The 11,375-nt window shown below is 36.2% G+C and overlaps 1 protein-coding gene across 1 annotated transcript in view; it reads right to left on the bottom strand.

Annotated features, from left to right (window-relative positions):
* Nucleotides 1-11,375, bottom strand: part of LOC107723147 (sodium channel and clathrin linker 1) — a 21,192-nt gene that overhangs the window by 7,615 nt on the left and 2,202 nt on the right. Inside the window, exons 2-13 of the mRNA XM_016531675.1 lie at nucleotides 10,196-10,325; nucleotides 8,694-8,816; nucleotides 8,152-8,217; nucleotides 5,932-6,002; nucleotides 5,514-5,604; nucleotides 5,326-5,417; nucleotides 3,332-3,509; nucleotides 3,126-3,224; nucleotides 1,334-1,405; nucleotides 1,166-1,240; nucleotides 506-651; nucleotides 221-413 (exon numbers count right to left, since the gene is read on the bottom strand). Of these exons, the coding sequence (XP_016387161.1) occupies nucleotides 221-413; nucleotides 506-651; nucleotides 1,166-1,240; nucleotides 1,334-1,405; nucleotides 3,126-3,224; nucleotides 3,332-3,509; nucleotides 5,326-5,417; nucleotides 5,514-5,604; nucleotides 5,932-6,002; nucleotides 8,152-8,217; nucleotides 8,694-8,816; nucleotides 10,196-10,325 (1,336 nt within the window). The remainder of the gene's footprint in view (nucleotides 1-220; nucleotides 414-505; nucleotides 652-1,165; nucleotides 1,241-1,333; nucleotides 1,406-3,125; nucleotides 3,225-3,331; nucleotides 3,510-5,325; nucleotides 5,418-5,513; nucleotides 5,605-5,931; nucleotides 6,003-8,151; nucleotides 8,218-8,693; nucleotides 8,817-10,195; nucleotides 10,326-11,375) is intronic.

Below are 11,375 nucleotides of genomic sequence, written 5' to 3'. Positions count from 1 at the left end.
AGGGGTGTCAAACTCAATTCCTGGAGGGCCGGAGCCCTGCAGAGTTTTGTTCCAACACTGCTTCAACACACATACCATGTAGCTTTCGAATAAGCCTGAAAGACTTGATTAGTTGGATCAGGTGTGTTTAATTAGGGTTGAATCTAAACTATGCAGGGCTCTGGCCCTCCAGGAATTGAGTTTGACACCCCTGGTCTATGAGAATGCAGTTATTTGTAACCTGTTGTTTGGCACGTCTCTGAGCGAGCGCACACTCTTTGCGCAGTGCTTCCATGTCTCTGTGCAGTTGCTGGCTCTCTTGCTGCAGCGTGAGTCTCTCCTCACTGATGGCTGTACTCTCCTGTCTCGCACTCGTCAGCGTGGACTGCAGCCTCCGCACCTCCTCCTGACAGCGCGACAGCTCCTCTGAATACCTACACAAGCACAGGAGAGGCAGCAAACTATTATGAATGCACCCTTATGTTTGCCCTCTGTCTAGTTTATGAGAGTGTGTGCATGTTCTCACTCCATCTCCATCTTCTTCATCGTGTTTTTAGTGCTGTTGAGTGTGAGTTGCATTTCGTCCTTCAGTCGTTCAGCATTTAAACATCTCTGATGGAGAGCCTCCATCTTCCTCATCTCGGGCTCTCCAACTCGGCCCTCTTTATAGACCTACAACACAAACACAATTTTTTAAAGTGTTTTCAATGAAGTCTCTTACACTCACCAAGGCTGCATTTTTGATCAAAAATTCAATAAACAGTTATTATTACAATTTAAAACATCATACCTAATAACACTCCTTAAAGGGCTAGTTCACAAAAATGAAAACTCTGTCATCATTTACTCACCCTCATGTTGTTCTAAATCCGTAAGAGTTTTCTTTCTACTGTTGAACATAAAAGAAGATATTTGAAGAATGCTGGTAACTAAACAGTTAACGGTAGCCATTGACTTCCATGCTGGTAACTAAACAGCTAATGGTAGCCATTGACTTCCACTGTATTTCCATACTGTCAATGGCTGCCGTCAACTGTTTGGTTACCAACATTCTTCAAAATATCTTCTTTTGTGTTCAACAGAAATTGTTGGGGGTGAACTATACCTTTAAATGTGATATCACCACAGCAACATACAGTCTTAGTACATTTAATTATGGGAGTAAAATTTGTGCATTTATTTTCACCTTCTCCAGCTCCTCTTCCACAGCTTTTCTCTCCCGATGGGCTCTTTCAATCTGTGTCTCTTTATCGGCACATTCCTACACGCACAACCACAGCAGAAATATGTTGATTTGCAATGGTGACAGTTGTAGCTATTCACATCTGTACATATATGCTGATGAATGTGTCACCAGTTGCAGGGCAGAAAGCTCCTCAGCCATACGATGAATCTGAACGTTACACTGCTTACGGACACTCTCTACCTATAAAAGGAGGAAAAGAAAACATTCCGAATTATGAGTCACACTCAGAGATGCAAATAACAATATATATATGTACACTGTGATCACAGATTAGCTGAATGTCAAAGCACTAAAATTAGAAACTAGAGTGACGCTGATTTGACTGTGCCATAACCATGCCGTGCCAGTGCTAACAGTCAGGCTATTTTTAGCTATAGAGCTCTACAGGGTTCAAGGAAGTACCGGTACATTTGCTTTTAATCTTTAATGCTGTTAAAGATCGTGGGAAAACAGGGTTTCTGCAGGATTTTTAAGCTCAAATTTAAGACTTTTTAAGACCTTTTTTAAGACCTGCACAAATAAAATTAATACCATATGAGCGGGGTAGGGCAATGTCTATAGTACCATATTAAACTGTAAAATTACTGTAAAAAGCATAATTTACAGTTCAGATACAAGTTTTCACAAAAACAAAGTTTTATAAAATTATAAACTTTACATTTCAGCCTTTAAACCATTGTTAAGAAAATGGATGATTCAAAAGTATTACTATATTAATTTAAACAATTATTATCAATAAATTATTATATCAATTAAATAAATTAGGGGTGTGCGATACTGACAAAAAATGTTATCTCCATAATTTTCTGGGATTTTATCGATAACGATAATTAGATGATATTTTGCTGAGTGTGTTACTGTGCTGATATCTTAAGGACTACCGTGGACAGCTGACTCCTGAATTTTTTGATATTCTTCATATTCTGTGTGGTCAGTTCACAGCATTTAATAATTTCCAACAAGTGTTATGGGCATTTTTACCTTCAAGCCATTTTTTCTAAAATTGTGCACCATCTTTTGAGTCAAATTCTTGCATTTGCGTTGTTACCAAGCAAATTAAATCCGTATTAACAAAATGTATCTTTGCAGTGCAGAGGAAACACAGAAGCTGCATTAGAAGTGGCATTTAGATGCACTCTTCGTGTGATATTAACTATATGAAATGATATAAATATATACATTTTCTGCCCCATATCTTAAATTATGTGATAATTCTAAAGGCATTTTAATAGACTGATTCATGCAGTGAAAGGACGCACTCTAAATGCGCACGCTCACTAGTCTAACCTACTAAACTTCATAACCTAATGTATGCGTGTACTCTGCAGGTGTGTTTTGTGTTTGCTTTTCGCAGTATACTCATAATAACAAATCGCACATCGTTAAAACAATAATTACGATATTATCGCAGACCATACATATCGCACCCCCCTATGTTTAGATTTTTATAATGCATTGTCTTCTTATCGATCCACCAGTTCACATTCAAAGCTCTACGTGTTTGCAGGGTAAAAACATGGGTCGATTTTCACATTGGTCTGAATTTTGAACAAAACAACAGTTTTATTGAAAATGCTCATTCATTCTCTGCCAGCAGGTGTAGTGTTTGGTAGAAATATAACTGTTTTCCCGGTAACGGCAGAACACAAAGCAGCGCAGCACCGGACTTTGAACCTGCAGCGCTCGTGTTTATTTCATGAAATCATAGTCTTTTAAAGTTTAATCGTCACATTCAGCCATATCGTTATAAGAACTATAAAAATGCTTCTCATGGCCTAAAATATTATCTAGGTAGGCTCACTAGGGTTGGAGCAAAGCCTAATTTAACGTGTCTGAGAGTAGACCTGATGCCGTATTCTGTTGTTCCCTTTGAAAGTTCAAGAACATTAGCAGTGATCACCTCTTTCCTGGTGCGCATGGCAGCATCCTGGATCAGCTGCTTCATGGCATCTTTCATCTTCTCAAGCTCTTCTGCTCTCTGTTTCTCCCTCAGCTGAGCCTAGAGTAACATATAAACACAGCAAAATGATTTTAGACTGAGAAGTCAGGTACGTATAGAAGAGCTCTTGAATTGGGCCTGTGCGGTGTGTTTATTTGGAGCGTGACCTGTTCTCTCTGAAGCGAGGCTTCCTCAGCCAGCTGGATGGAGTTGCGGAGGCGACTGAGGGCTTCAAATTTCTCCTCTTCCAGAGAGGCGCAGCGACCCTGCAGGTCTCCCACTTGCCGCTCCCAATCCGTCTGCTTCCTGCGCACTGACTCAGAGTCCTGCGTTGCAGCTTTGAGTCTGAAAAACAAAACAAAACATAAATAAAATAACATACATCCATATTTTCAATAAGAATTAAAAAAGGAAACAATCTATACAAACAAATCTATACAAACTCCTTTGCAAAAAAACAAAGTCACATTATTACATACTTGCATGTTTATTAGTAACAATAAATGCAGTAATATGTGCAAATAATTTTTTTTTTATATCTATCCTTTTTTGGAGGCTGGGTCAGTTTTTTTTTTAGTTGTTTTAAAACTTCACATGTACATTACTGTTTAAAAGTTTGGGGTTGGTTTTAAATTTTTTTTAAACGTTTTTAAACATTTATGTGTTTATTTAATCAAACATACAGTAAAGTAGTATAATATTATACTGTAACAGTACATAAAAACAGTAGTATAATATTGTAAAATATTATTGCAACTCAAATGAGCTGTTTTCTATTTTAACATATTTTAAAATTAAATGTATTTAATTTATTAAGGCTGCTGAATTTTCAGTGTCAGCAGTCTTTAGTGTCACATGATCCTTCAGAAATCGTTATAATATGCTGATTTGAATCTCAGAAAACATTTATTATTATTATTATTAGGGATGCATGATATTGGATTTTTGCCGATATCCGATAATTTAACTCATTTTGGCCGATAGCCGATGCGATACCGATATATAATTTTTTTCTAATTGTGGTTAGTTTTTAACAGGAACTTATTTGTTAGAATTAAATAAACAATAATAAGGTTATTTTATAATGACAGTACATTAAAGATTTGAAAATAACTATAAATAAACTATATATTAATCACTGCATTTTTTTTTTCAGAAAGATGCAGTGGTAACCTTAACATTTTATTTTATGATTTAACATTTGTAAATGGTCTAAAGCAAAAGAGTTGTAAAAATTCTGAAAATCTTTTAGAGCTCATAATTTGTTTAAAAAATATAACATATTACACATTAATGAATACATCAGTAGGTATACAGTATATACAATTATTTAATTTAAGTGTCATGTTTGTGATTTATTTATTTTTCTGTTCATGTAAGCTATAGCTTCTGACCTTTAAATCAAAACATACTCATGATTTTATGGCCTCAATTACTGCTTTATTTAATCAGAAACACTGTCTAAATATTATTTGTGTATTTTGCTTTCATTTTATTAGAAGTAGGCCAACAGTATGGTAATCCAAAAGCCTATGGAAAAATCCCATTGGCTTTTTGTCGAGGGAACCAGTGTGATGCTAACAGCCGATCCGCATACAAAGTGACGTCATAGTTCCCCCACTCTATTACTGTTTACTCTATCACACACCGAACGTGTCATTCTGTACGTGCATTCTCAGTTTAAATGCAGCGATCAAAAAAAGGGAATCCAATCACCATTCAGGCAAAACTTTGCTTCAAGAATGAGCCACAATGCTGACGTGATCTAAACACCCTGAGCACATGTGAGTTAATGTTTTTTCATATCGTCATATCAACATATCGGCATACTTTTTCATATCGGGCCAATGCCGATATTTACATTTACAGCCATTATCGGCCGATTCCGATATTGGTCCGATAATATCGTGCTTCCCTAATTATTATTATTATTATCAATGTTGAAAATGGCTATGCTCCTTATTTTTGTGTAAATCGTGTTATGTTTTATTCATTATTCTATGATGAATAGAAAGTTCAAAAGAACAGCATTAATTTGACACAAATCTTTGGTAGCATTATAACATGGTCTTCACCATATTATTTGATTAATTTTATGGATCCTTGCTGAATTTAAGTGTTATTTCTTTAAAAAAATCGTATTGACTTTATTAAACTTCACCTGGCTTCTAGCTGCTTCAGTGCTGCTTGTAGTTGCTGTAGTCTCCGATCAGATGCTTCTTCTCTACCCTGAGCTTCTGCTGCGTCCTCTTCCTGCACCATTACACAAACATGACATTATTAGAAAAAAAATTACATAAGCACAATAATAGCAACATTAACAGTGTATGCAAGCTGTCTGTCTCTCACCCTCCTCTGCATCTGATCCTGGACATTCTGCAGGAGTCTGGTCATCTCCTCCACTTTAGTCGCAGAAGATCTCTGCTCAAGCTTTGCCTGCCTGAAACATCACACGCACACAAACACACATGCATACAGCTGATCTTTTTAGTACTTTCTAAATTTTGAAATTTTTATTTCTTATTGATAGAATAGTAAGATGACAGGAAAAAAAAATGCACCAATCTTCTTAAATCTGAAAGTTTTATAGGCATTTCAAAAGCAGTGAGAAAACCCATTTTCAGTCTTTTGGAGTAAATGTGACTGCACTAAAGTTGTGGTAAAATCATGATAAACAGACTGAGCTGACTATATTATAAACATATATGAGCCAAACAGAACTCGAGTCAAGGTTAAGTCTTAAAGGGTTGGCCATCTGGAACGCTACCTGAGTTGGCTGCGTAACTCCTCCAGCTCACTGCTCTGTTCCGCCACCGTCTTCAGGAACTGCTGATTGGTCTGAGTGTGACAGGACAGACATGAACGCCGGCCGGGCATTATGCCAAACACACACACTTCAAAGAAATTTTCAAGGATAAAGGAAGAAGAACAGGACGGAGGGGTTTTGGAGGTCGAGATGGGATAGGTGTGAAAAAGGTGGGTGTGTGAGAGCTACACTGCTTATTAAATATTCACGAATAGAGTAGTATTTCTCCTCAACCAACACACACACACACACACACACACACACACACACACACACACACACACACACACAGGCTAAACAATGAACAACACTCAGTCAAACAGGTGGCGTTCTGACTAGTGTGAAAAAAGCATGTGACTAAGACAGCACAAGGATTAGGCCTTCAAAACCTTTGCATAACAACTCACTGTACATGGCAATGATATCACTAATGAAACCCTTTCATAAACATGTAAAATTATATTTCTCAAAATGTTTTGATAAAACCATTTTCAGTGGGAAAAGTGGATTGATTTTATCCACCTGAACCATTGGATCATGAAACGTGGCTGATGACATATATAAGGGATAAGGTACAGGCCATTATCACAAAATAAAAAGGGTTTATTCACCAAATAAATACATAAATAAACATAAAAAATATTGTAATGATTCAATTATGTGAGAACAGAAACAAAAAAAGTATCAATTATTTCAAAGGTGGAGAAAATTACAACATTTTGTAAAAAAAACAAAAAAAACATGGAAGATTATTTCATTAGAATAAATCTGATGAAAACAATGGATATAAACAGGGGAAAGTACAGTAGATCTTCTCTCAGTTTCACAGACAAGGCTTAAGCCTAGTCCCAGACTAAAATGTATACCTGGGCTGTTTTAACTGAAAGAAATTTGCACTGACTGATCTTAAAATATATCAGTGCCGTTGCTTTGTCTCAAGATGCACACAAGCAAAGTTATTTTCTAAGGCTTGTTTATAAAAGATACTTAAATGTCCTTACTGAACTATGGCCTAATCCTGGCTTAACCTAAACCCTGTCTGTGAAACCAGGCCTTAGATTTCAACCAGTATTGTTTACATAGTGAAAGAGGAAGTCTTACTGATTCCAGCTTCTGGTTGGTCAGCTGGAGCTTCTGGCTGTGTTGCTGAACCTGCGCCAGCTGATTCTAAAACAGCACAGTGATTGTCAGTAAGAGCACAGACAAAGCATTTCAATAATTAATTAATGTGTATTATAATAAGCTTCAAGCCACAATTAAGCCAATATTTTACAGCCAATTAAATATTCACGAATAGAGAAGTATTTCTCCTCACCCAACACACACACACACACACACACACACACACACACGCACACGCACACACACACAGGCTAAACAATGAACAACACTCAGTCAAACAGGTGGCGTTCTGACTAGTGTGAAAAAAGCATGTGACTAAGACAGCACAAGGATTAGGCCTTCAAAACCTTTGCATAACAACTCACTGTACATGGCAATGATATCACTAATGAAACCCTTTCATAAACATGTAAAATTATATTTCTCAAAATGTTTTGATAAAACCATTTTCAGTGGGAAAAGTGGATTGATTTTATCCACCTGAACCATTGGATCATGAAACGTGGCTGATGACATATATAAGGGATAAGGTACAGGCCATTATCACAAAATAAAAAGGGTTTATTCACCAAATAAATACATAAATAAACATAAAAAATATTGTAATGATTCAATTATGTGAGAACAGAAACAAAAAAAGTATCAATTATTTCAAAGGTGGAGAAAATTACAACATTTTGTAAAAAAAACAAAAAAAACATGGAAGATTATTTCATTAGAATAAATCTGATGAAAACAATGGATATAAACAGGGGAAAGTACAGTAGATCTTCTCTCAGTTTCACAGACAAGGCTTAAGCCTAGTCCCAGACTAAAATGTATACCTGGGCTGTTTTAACTGAAAGAAATTTGCACTGACTGATCTTAAAATATATCAGTGCCGTTGCTTTGTCTCAAGATGCACACAAGCAAAGTTATTTTCTAAGGCTTGTTTATAAAAGATACTTAAATGTCCTTACTGAACTATGGCCTAATCCTGGCTTAACCTAAACCCTGTCTGTGAAACCAGGCCTTAGATTTCAACCAGTATTGTTTACATAGTGAAAGAGGAAGTCTTACTGATTCCAGCTTCTGGTTGGTCAGCTGGAGCTTCTGGCTGTGTTGCTGAACCTGCGCCAGCTGATTCTAAAACAGCACAGTGATTGTCAGTAAGAGCACAGACAAAGCATTTCAATAATTAATTAATGTGTATTATAATAAGCTTCAAGCCACAATTAAGCCAATATTTTACAGCCAACAGCTAATAATGAATTCATATATTAAAATAATTCAGCCCAGCATGCCTTCTTGGTTTATGTATAATTGTTGGAAAATGCTGCGGGTCTGTTTGTTCTGTTAACTGTGACTGCATGTAGTTAAACACTGCCCTCTAGTGTTCAATCATCATATTACCTATTCTTCAAATAACTGAGAAAATTAAAGAGGATACTGAACTGTTTTCAGAAACCAAATATGAGTATGGCCACCAAACATGTGCTTATCGATGTGCTTATGCTTATATATGTGTGTCGATGTTTAAAAAGAAACCTATGACCTCCTACATGCATTATAAACAGACTGAACTTGAACATGTGAAAGTGTTAGTATGTAAACACCGTAACCTGCATGTGTTGCCGTTCAACTGCGTTTATTTGTCCGTCACTTATGGAGCTCTGGTACTGGGTCTGCAGTCGATCCAACTCCTGTGAAGCTGTCTGCCACATCTGAAGAGCCCGTTCTTTCTCCTGGAGACACACACACAGAACAAATCAAATTGAAGGTTAACAGACAATGATTGTGGCCTTCCATGAATGTGCATCTAAACCTCTCTCTGAATACCACTGCTATCTGAGACGCAATGTTAACTGAAATTAACTGACAAATTTATACTGTAGCTCAACTTGTAGAGAATTTAATTATGATGCTAGCAATGTCAAGGTCAAGAGATTTATTGGCAGGGAATTCACATATTTCTCTTGCACTTTAAGCATAAAGGAGGAAAAATAATGTTTATTGAGATTTGCTTAATTACAGTAACTGCAGTAACAATTATATTTTGGTGCAAATACACTGAATGCAAGAGATTTTTATAACTACAGCAATTAAAGCTTTTAAAAGTTTTGGCTATGACTCAGAATGCATTTAAATTTCATTTTGACGCAAATTGACTTGTGTTTTTTATAAAAACATTTCAAAATGTAAAATGTCCATGAATACTCCTGAGTATTAATGCAAATGAACTGCTGAATTCAAACCGATTCATTAAAACGGACAGTTTGCAAAAACTGATTTGCATGAATGAATCATATTCCCAGATCTATCACCCTTTTTTGCTAATGAGTTTTAAACCAGAGATGCTATTAAAATATTTTAGTCTTAATGCTCTCATTCTTTTTGCAAAACAAGTAGTGGGAAAACTAGCACACAGTTTGCAAATATTCACAATATTGCTTATTTGATATTAGCAAACATCCAATATATTCTAATATTTAACAGATACATATAATTATAATATAATACAGCCATGCAGTTACTATTCTTCTTTTCACTTTGCTTCCTTTTTGTATTACCACATTTACGATGAGAAAGAGGCAGAGAGATGTCTCACTGGATGTTTCATTTATAGCTAATTATTCCATTCTCAGTTAATTAGGAAATTAGAAATGTGAATATGAATCGGAAAGTCCACAAACTCAAGAGCAACTCACTTGAGACTTGACTTGAACTGATGCGCTCTCTAGAGAAATTTAGATGTGATTTGCAGCATAACATGCTGGTGAACTGCTCCCTAAAGAAGGGCAAAGATGTGCAATGTCGGGCTGAAAGTGGAAACGCTTGATGAGTGACGCACTAATATCTCATTACTCCGTAATGTCAAGTGTTGATATGTAATCCTCAGGAGCACCTGGAGCGTACTCTACGCTGATTAAAACCCATTCCCTCAGCACAACACGACCTGCACCGTCTCATCACGTATTAACTAAAGAACGAAGCTTTAAAGCGGGAATAACCCCGGATCACGAGAGTTGGAATACAGGGCAAGGTAAGCGCCTGTGGGTTTGTGGTGCCACAGACCAACTCATGGGAGTTTAGAGGTGGTTTTGGAACAGGTCTGGATATTCACCTCCATGGCACACTTGACCTGCTCCTCGAGATTGCTAATGGCGATTGCATCTGCTGTTGCGTCTCCTCCTGTTCCAGTGGACAGAGACTGCAACTGCTTTTCAATGGACATTCTCTGCTCTGCATGAAGCCTGCAAATAAAAAATTAATATACACAGTTATTGCAAAAGGTCAACCTTTGTAAACCTTTGGGAATTATCTGCGGACATGCTTTAATTTGTTCTGAAATATAAACGGACTTTCATGACTTCGAGGTCCTAGTAATAGATTGGCAGGAGTACACATAATCAAATTAAATCAGTGTCAGAAGAAAGTACCGGTAGATACATTTAAAAGCAAGGTTTATAGTTTTTTTCGTTAATTTTAATAGTTAATTTAATCATTTAATAAATGTAATCATTTAAAATTTAATTGTCATTTTGCTTTTCTTTTTTCATGTACCGTATTGGCCCGAATATAAGACAACCCTGATTATAAGACGACCCCCCTTTTCCAGATGTACCTTTTGGAAAAAGGCTTTTTAAAAACCAAATCTTGTTTTTTCTCAGTAAAACACATTTTGTCTTCAATTATTTTCATATTGCATATTTTTCCTATTTTAATTTTTGTTTTGAACGTATGGTAAAAACTGGTAAAATGTACTAACAATCACATTTAAAAAATATACACTTTTTGATATACCATTAAAAAAAAAACAGGTTGCCCATCTGAATTAGGACATTTAGGCTATCCATCTAATAGTAGCCTACCAAAATCTTATTAACAGTAGAAGTTAAATCTTAATGTAGTCTTCAAATCTGGGTTCTGTCTTACGTTTTAAAATCACAAAGGGAGTTTGGTACCATCAGGCTAACGTGACAGTCACGACTCATGCAGCTGTAAGGTTTTCTGCTTCTTTTGTTTTTATTCGCGATCTTTTACAACACGCATTACATTAGTATTTCATGGCACACACGTTTTATGCGGTTTTGGCGCCACCTAGTGTTGTGGGTGTATTATTGACATGTCAAAGTCTAGACCCTGAATATAAGACGACCGCGTTTTTTCAGATGTATTTCCAAGAAAAAAACATCGTCTTATATTCGGGACAATACGGTAATAGAAAAAAAAATGTTGTACGTTAAATGCTAAGTTTATAATATGCATAGTTGATCGCTAAATTTAGGGGCTATGTGCGCTAT

This window comes from Sinocyclocheilus rhinocerous, unplaced genomic scaffold (genome assembly GCF_001515625.1).
Source record: "Sinocyclocheilus rhinocerous isolate Xijiao unplaced genomic scaffold, SAMN03320098_v1.1 scaffold1325, whole genome shotgun sequence".
NCBI lineage: Eukaryota > Metazoa > Chordata > Actinopteri > Cypriniformes > Cyprinidae > Sinocyclocheilus > Sinocyclocheilus rhinocerous.
This window is presented reverse-complemented; position numbering and strand designations above follow the sequence as displayed.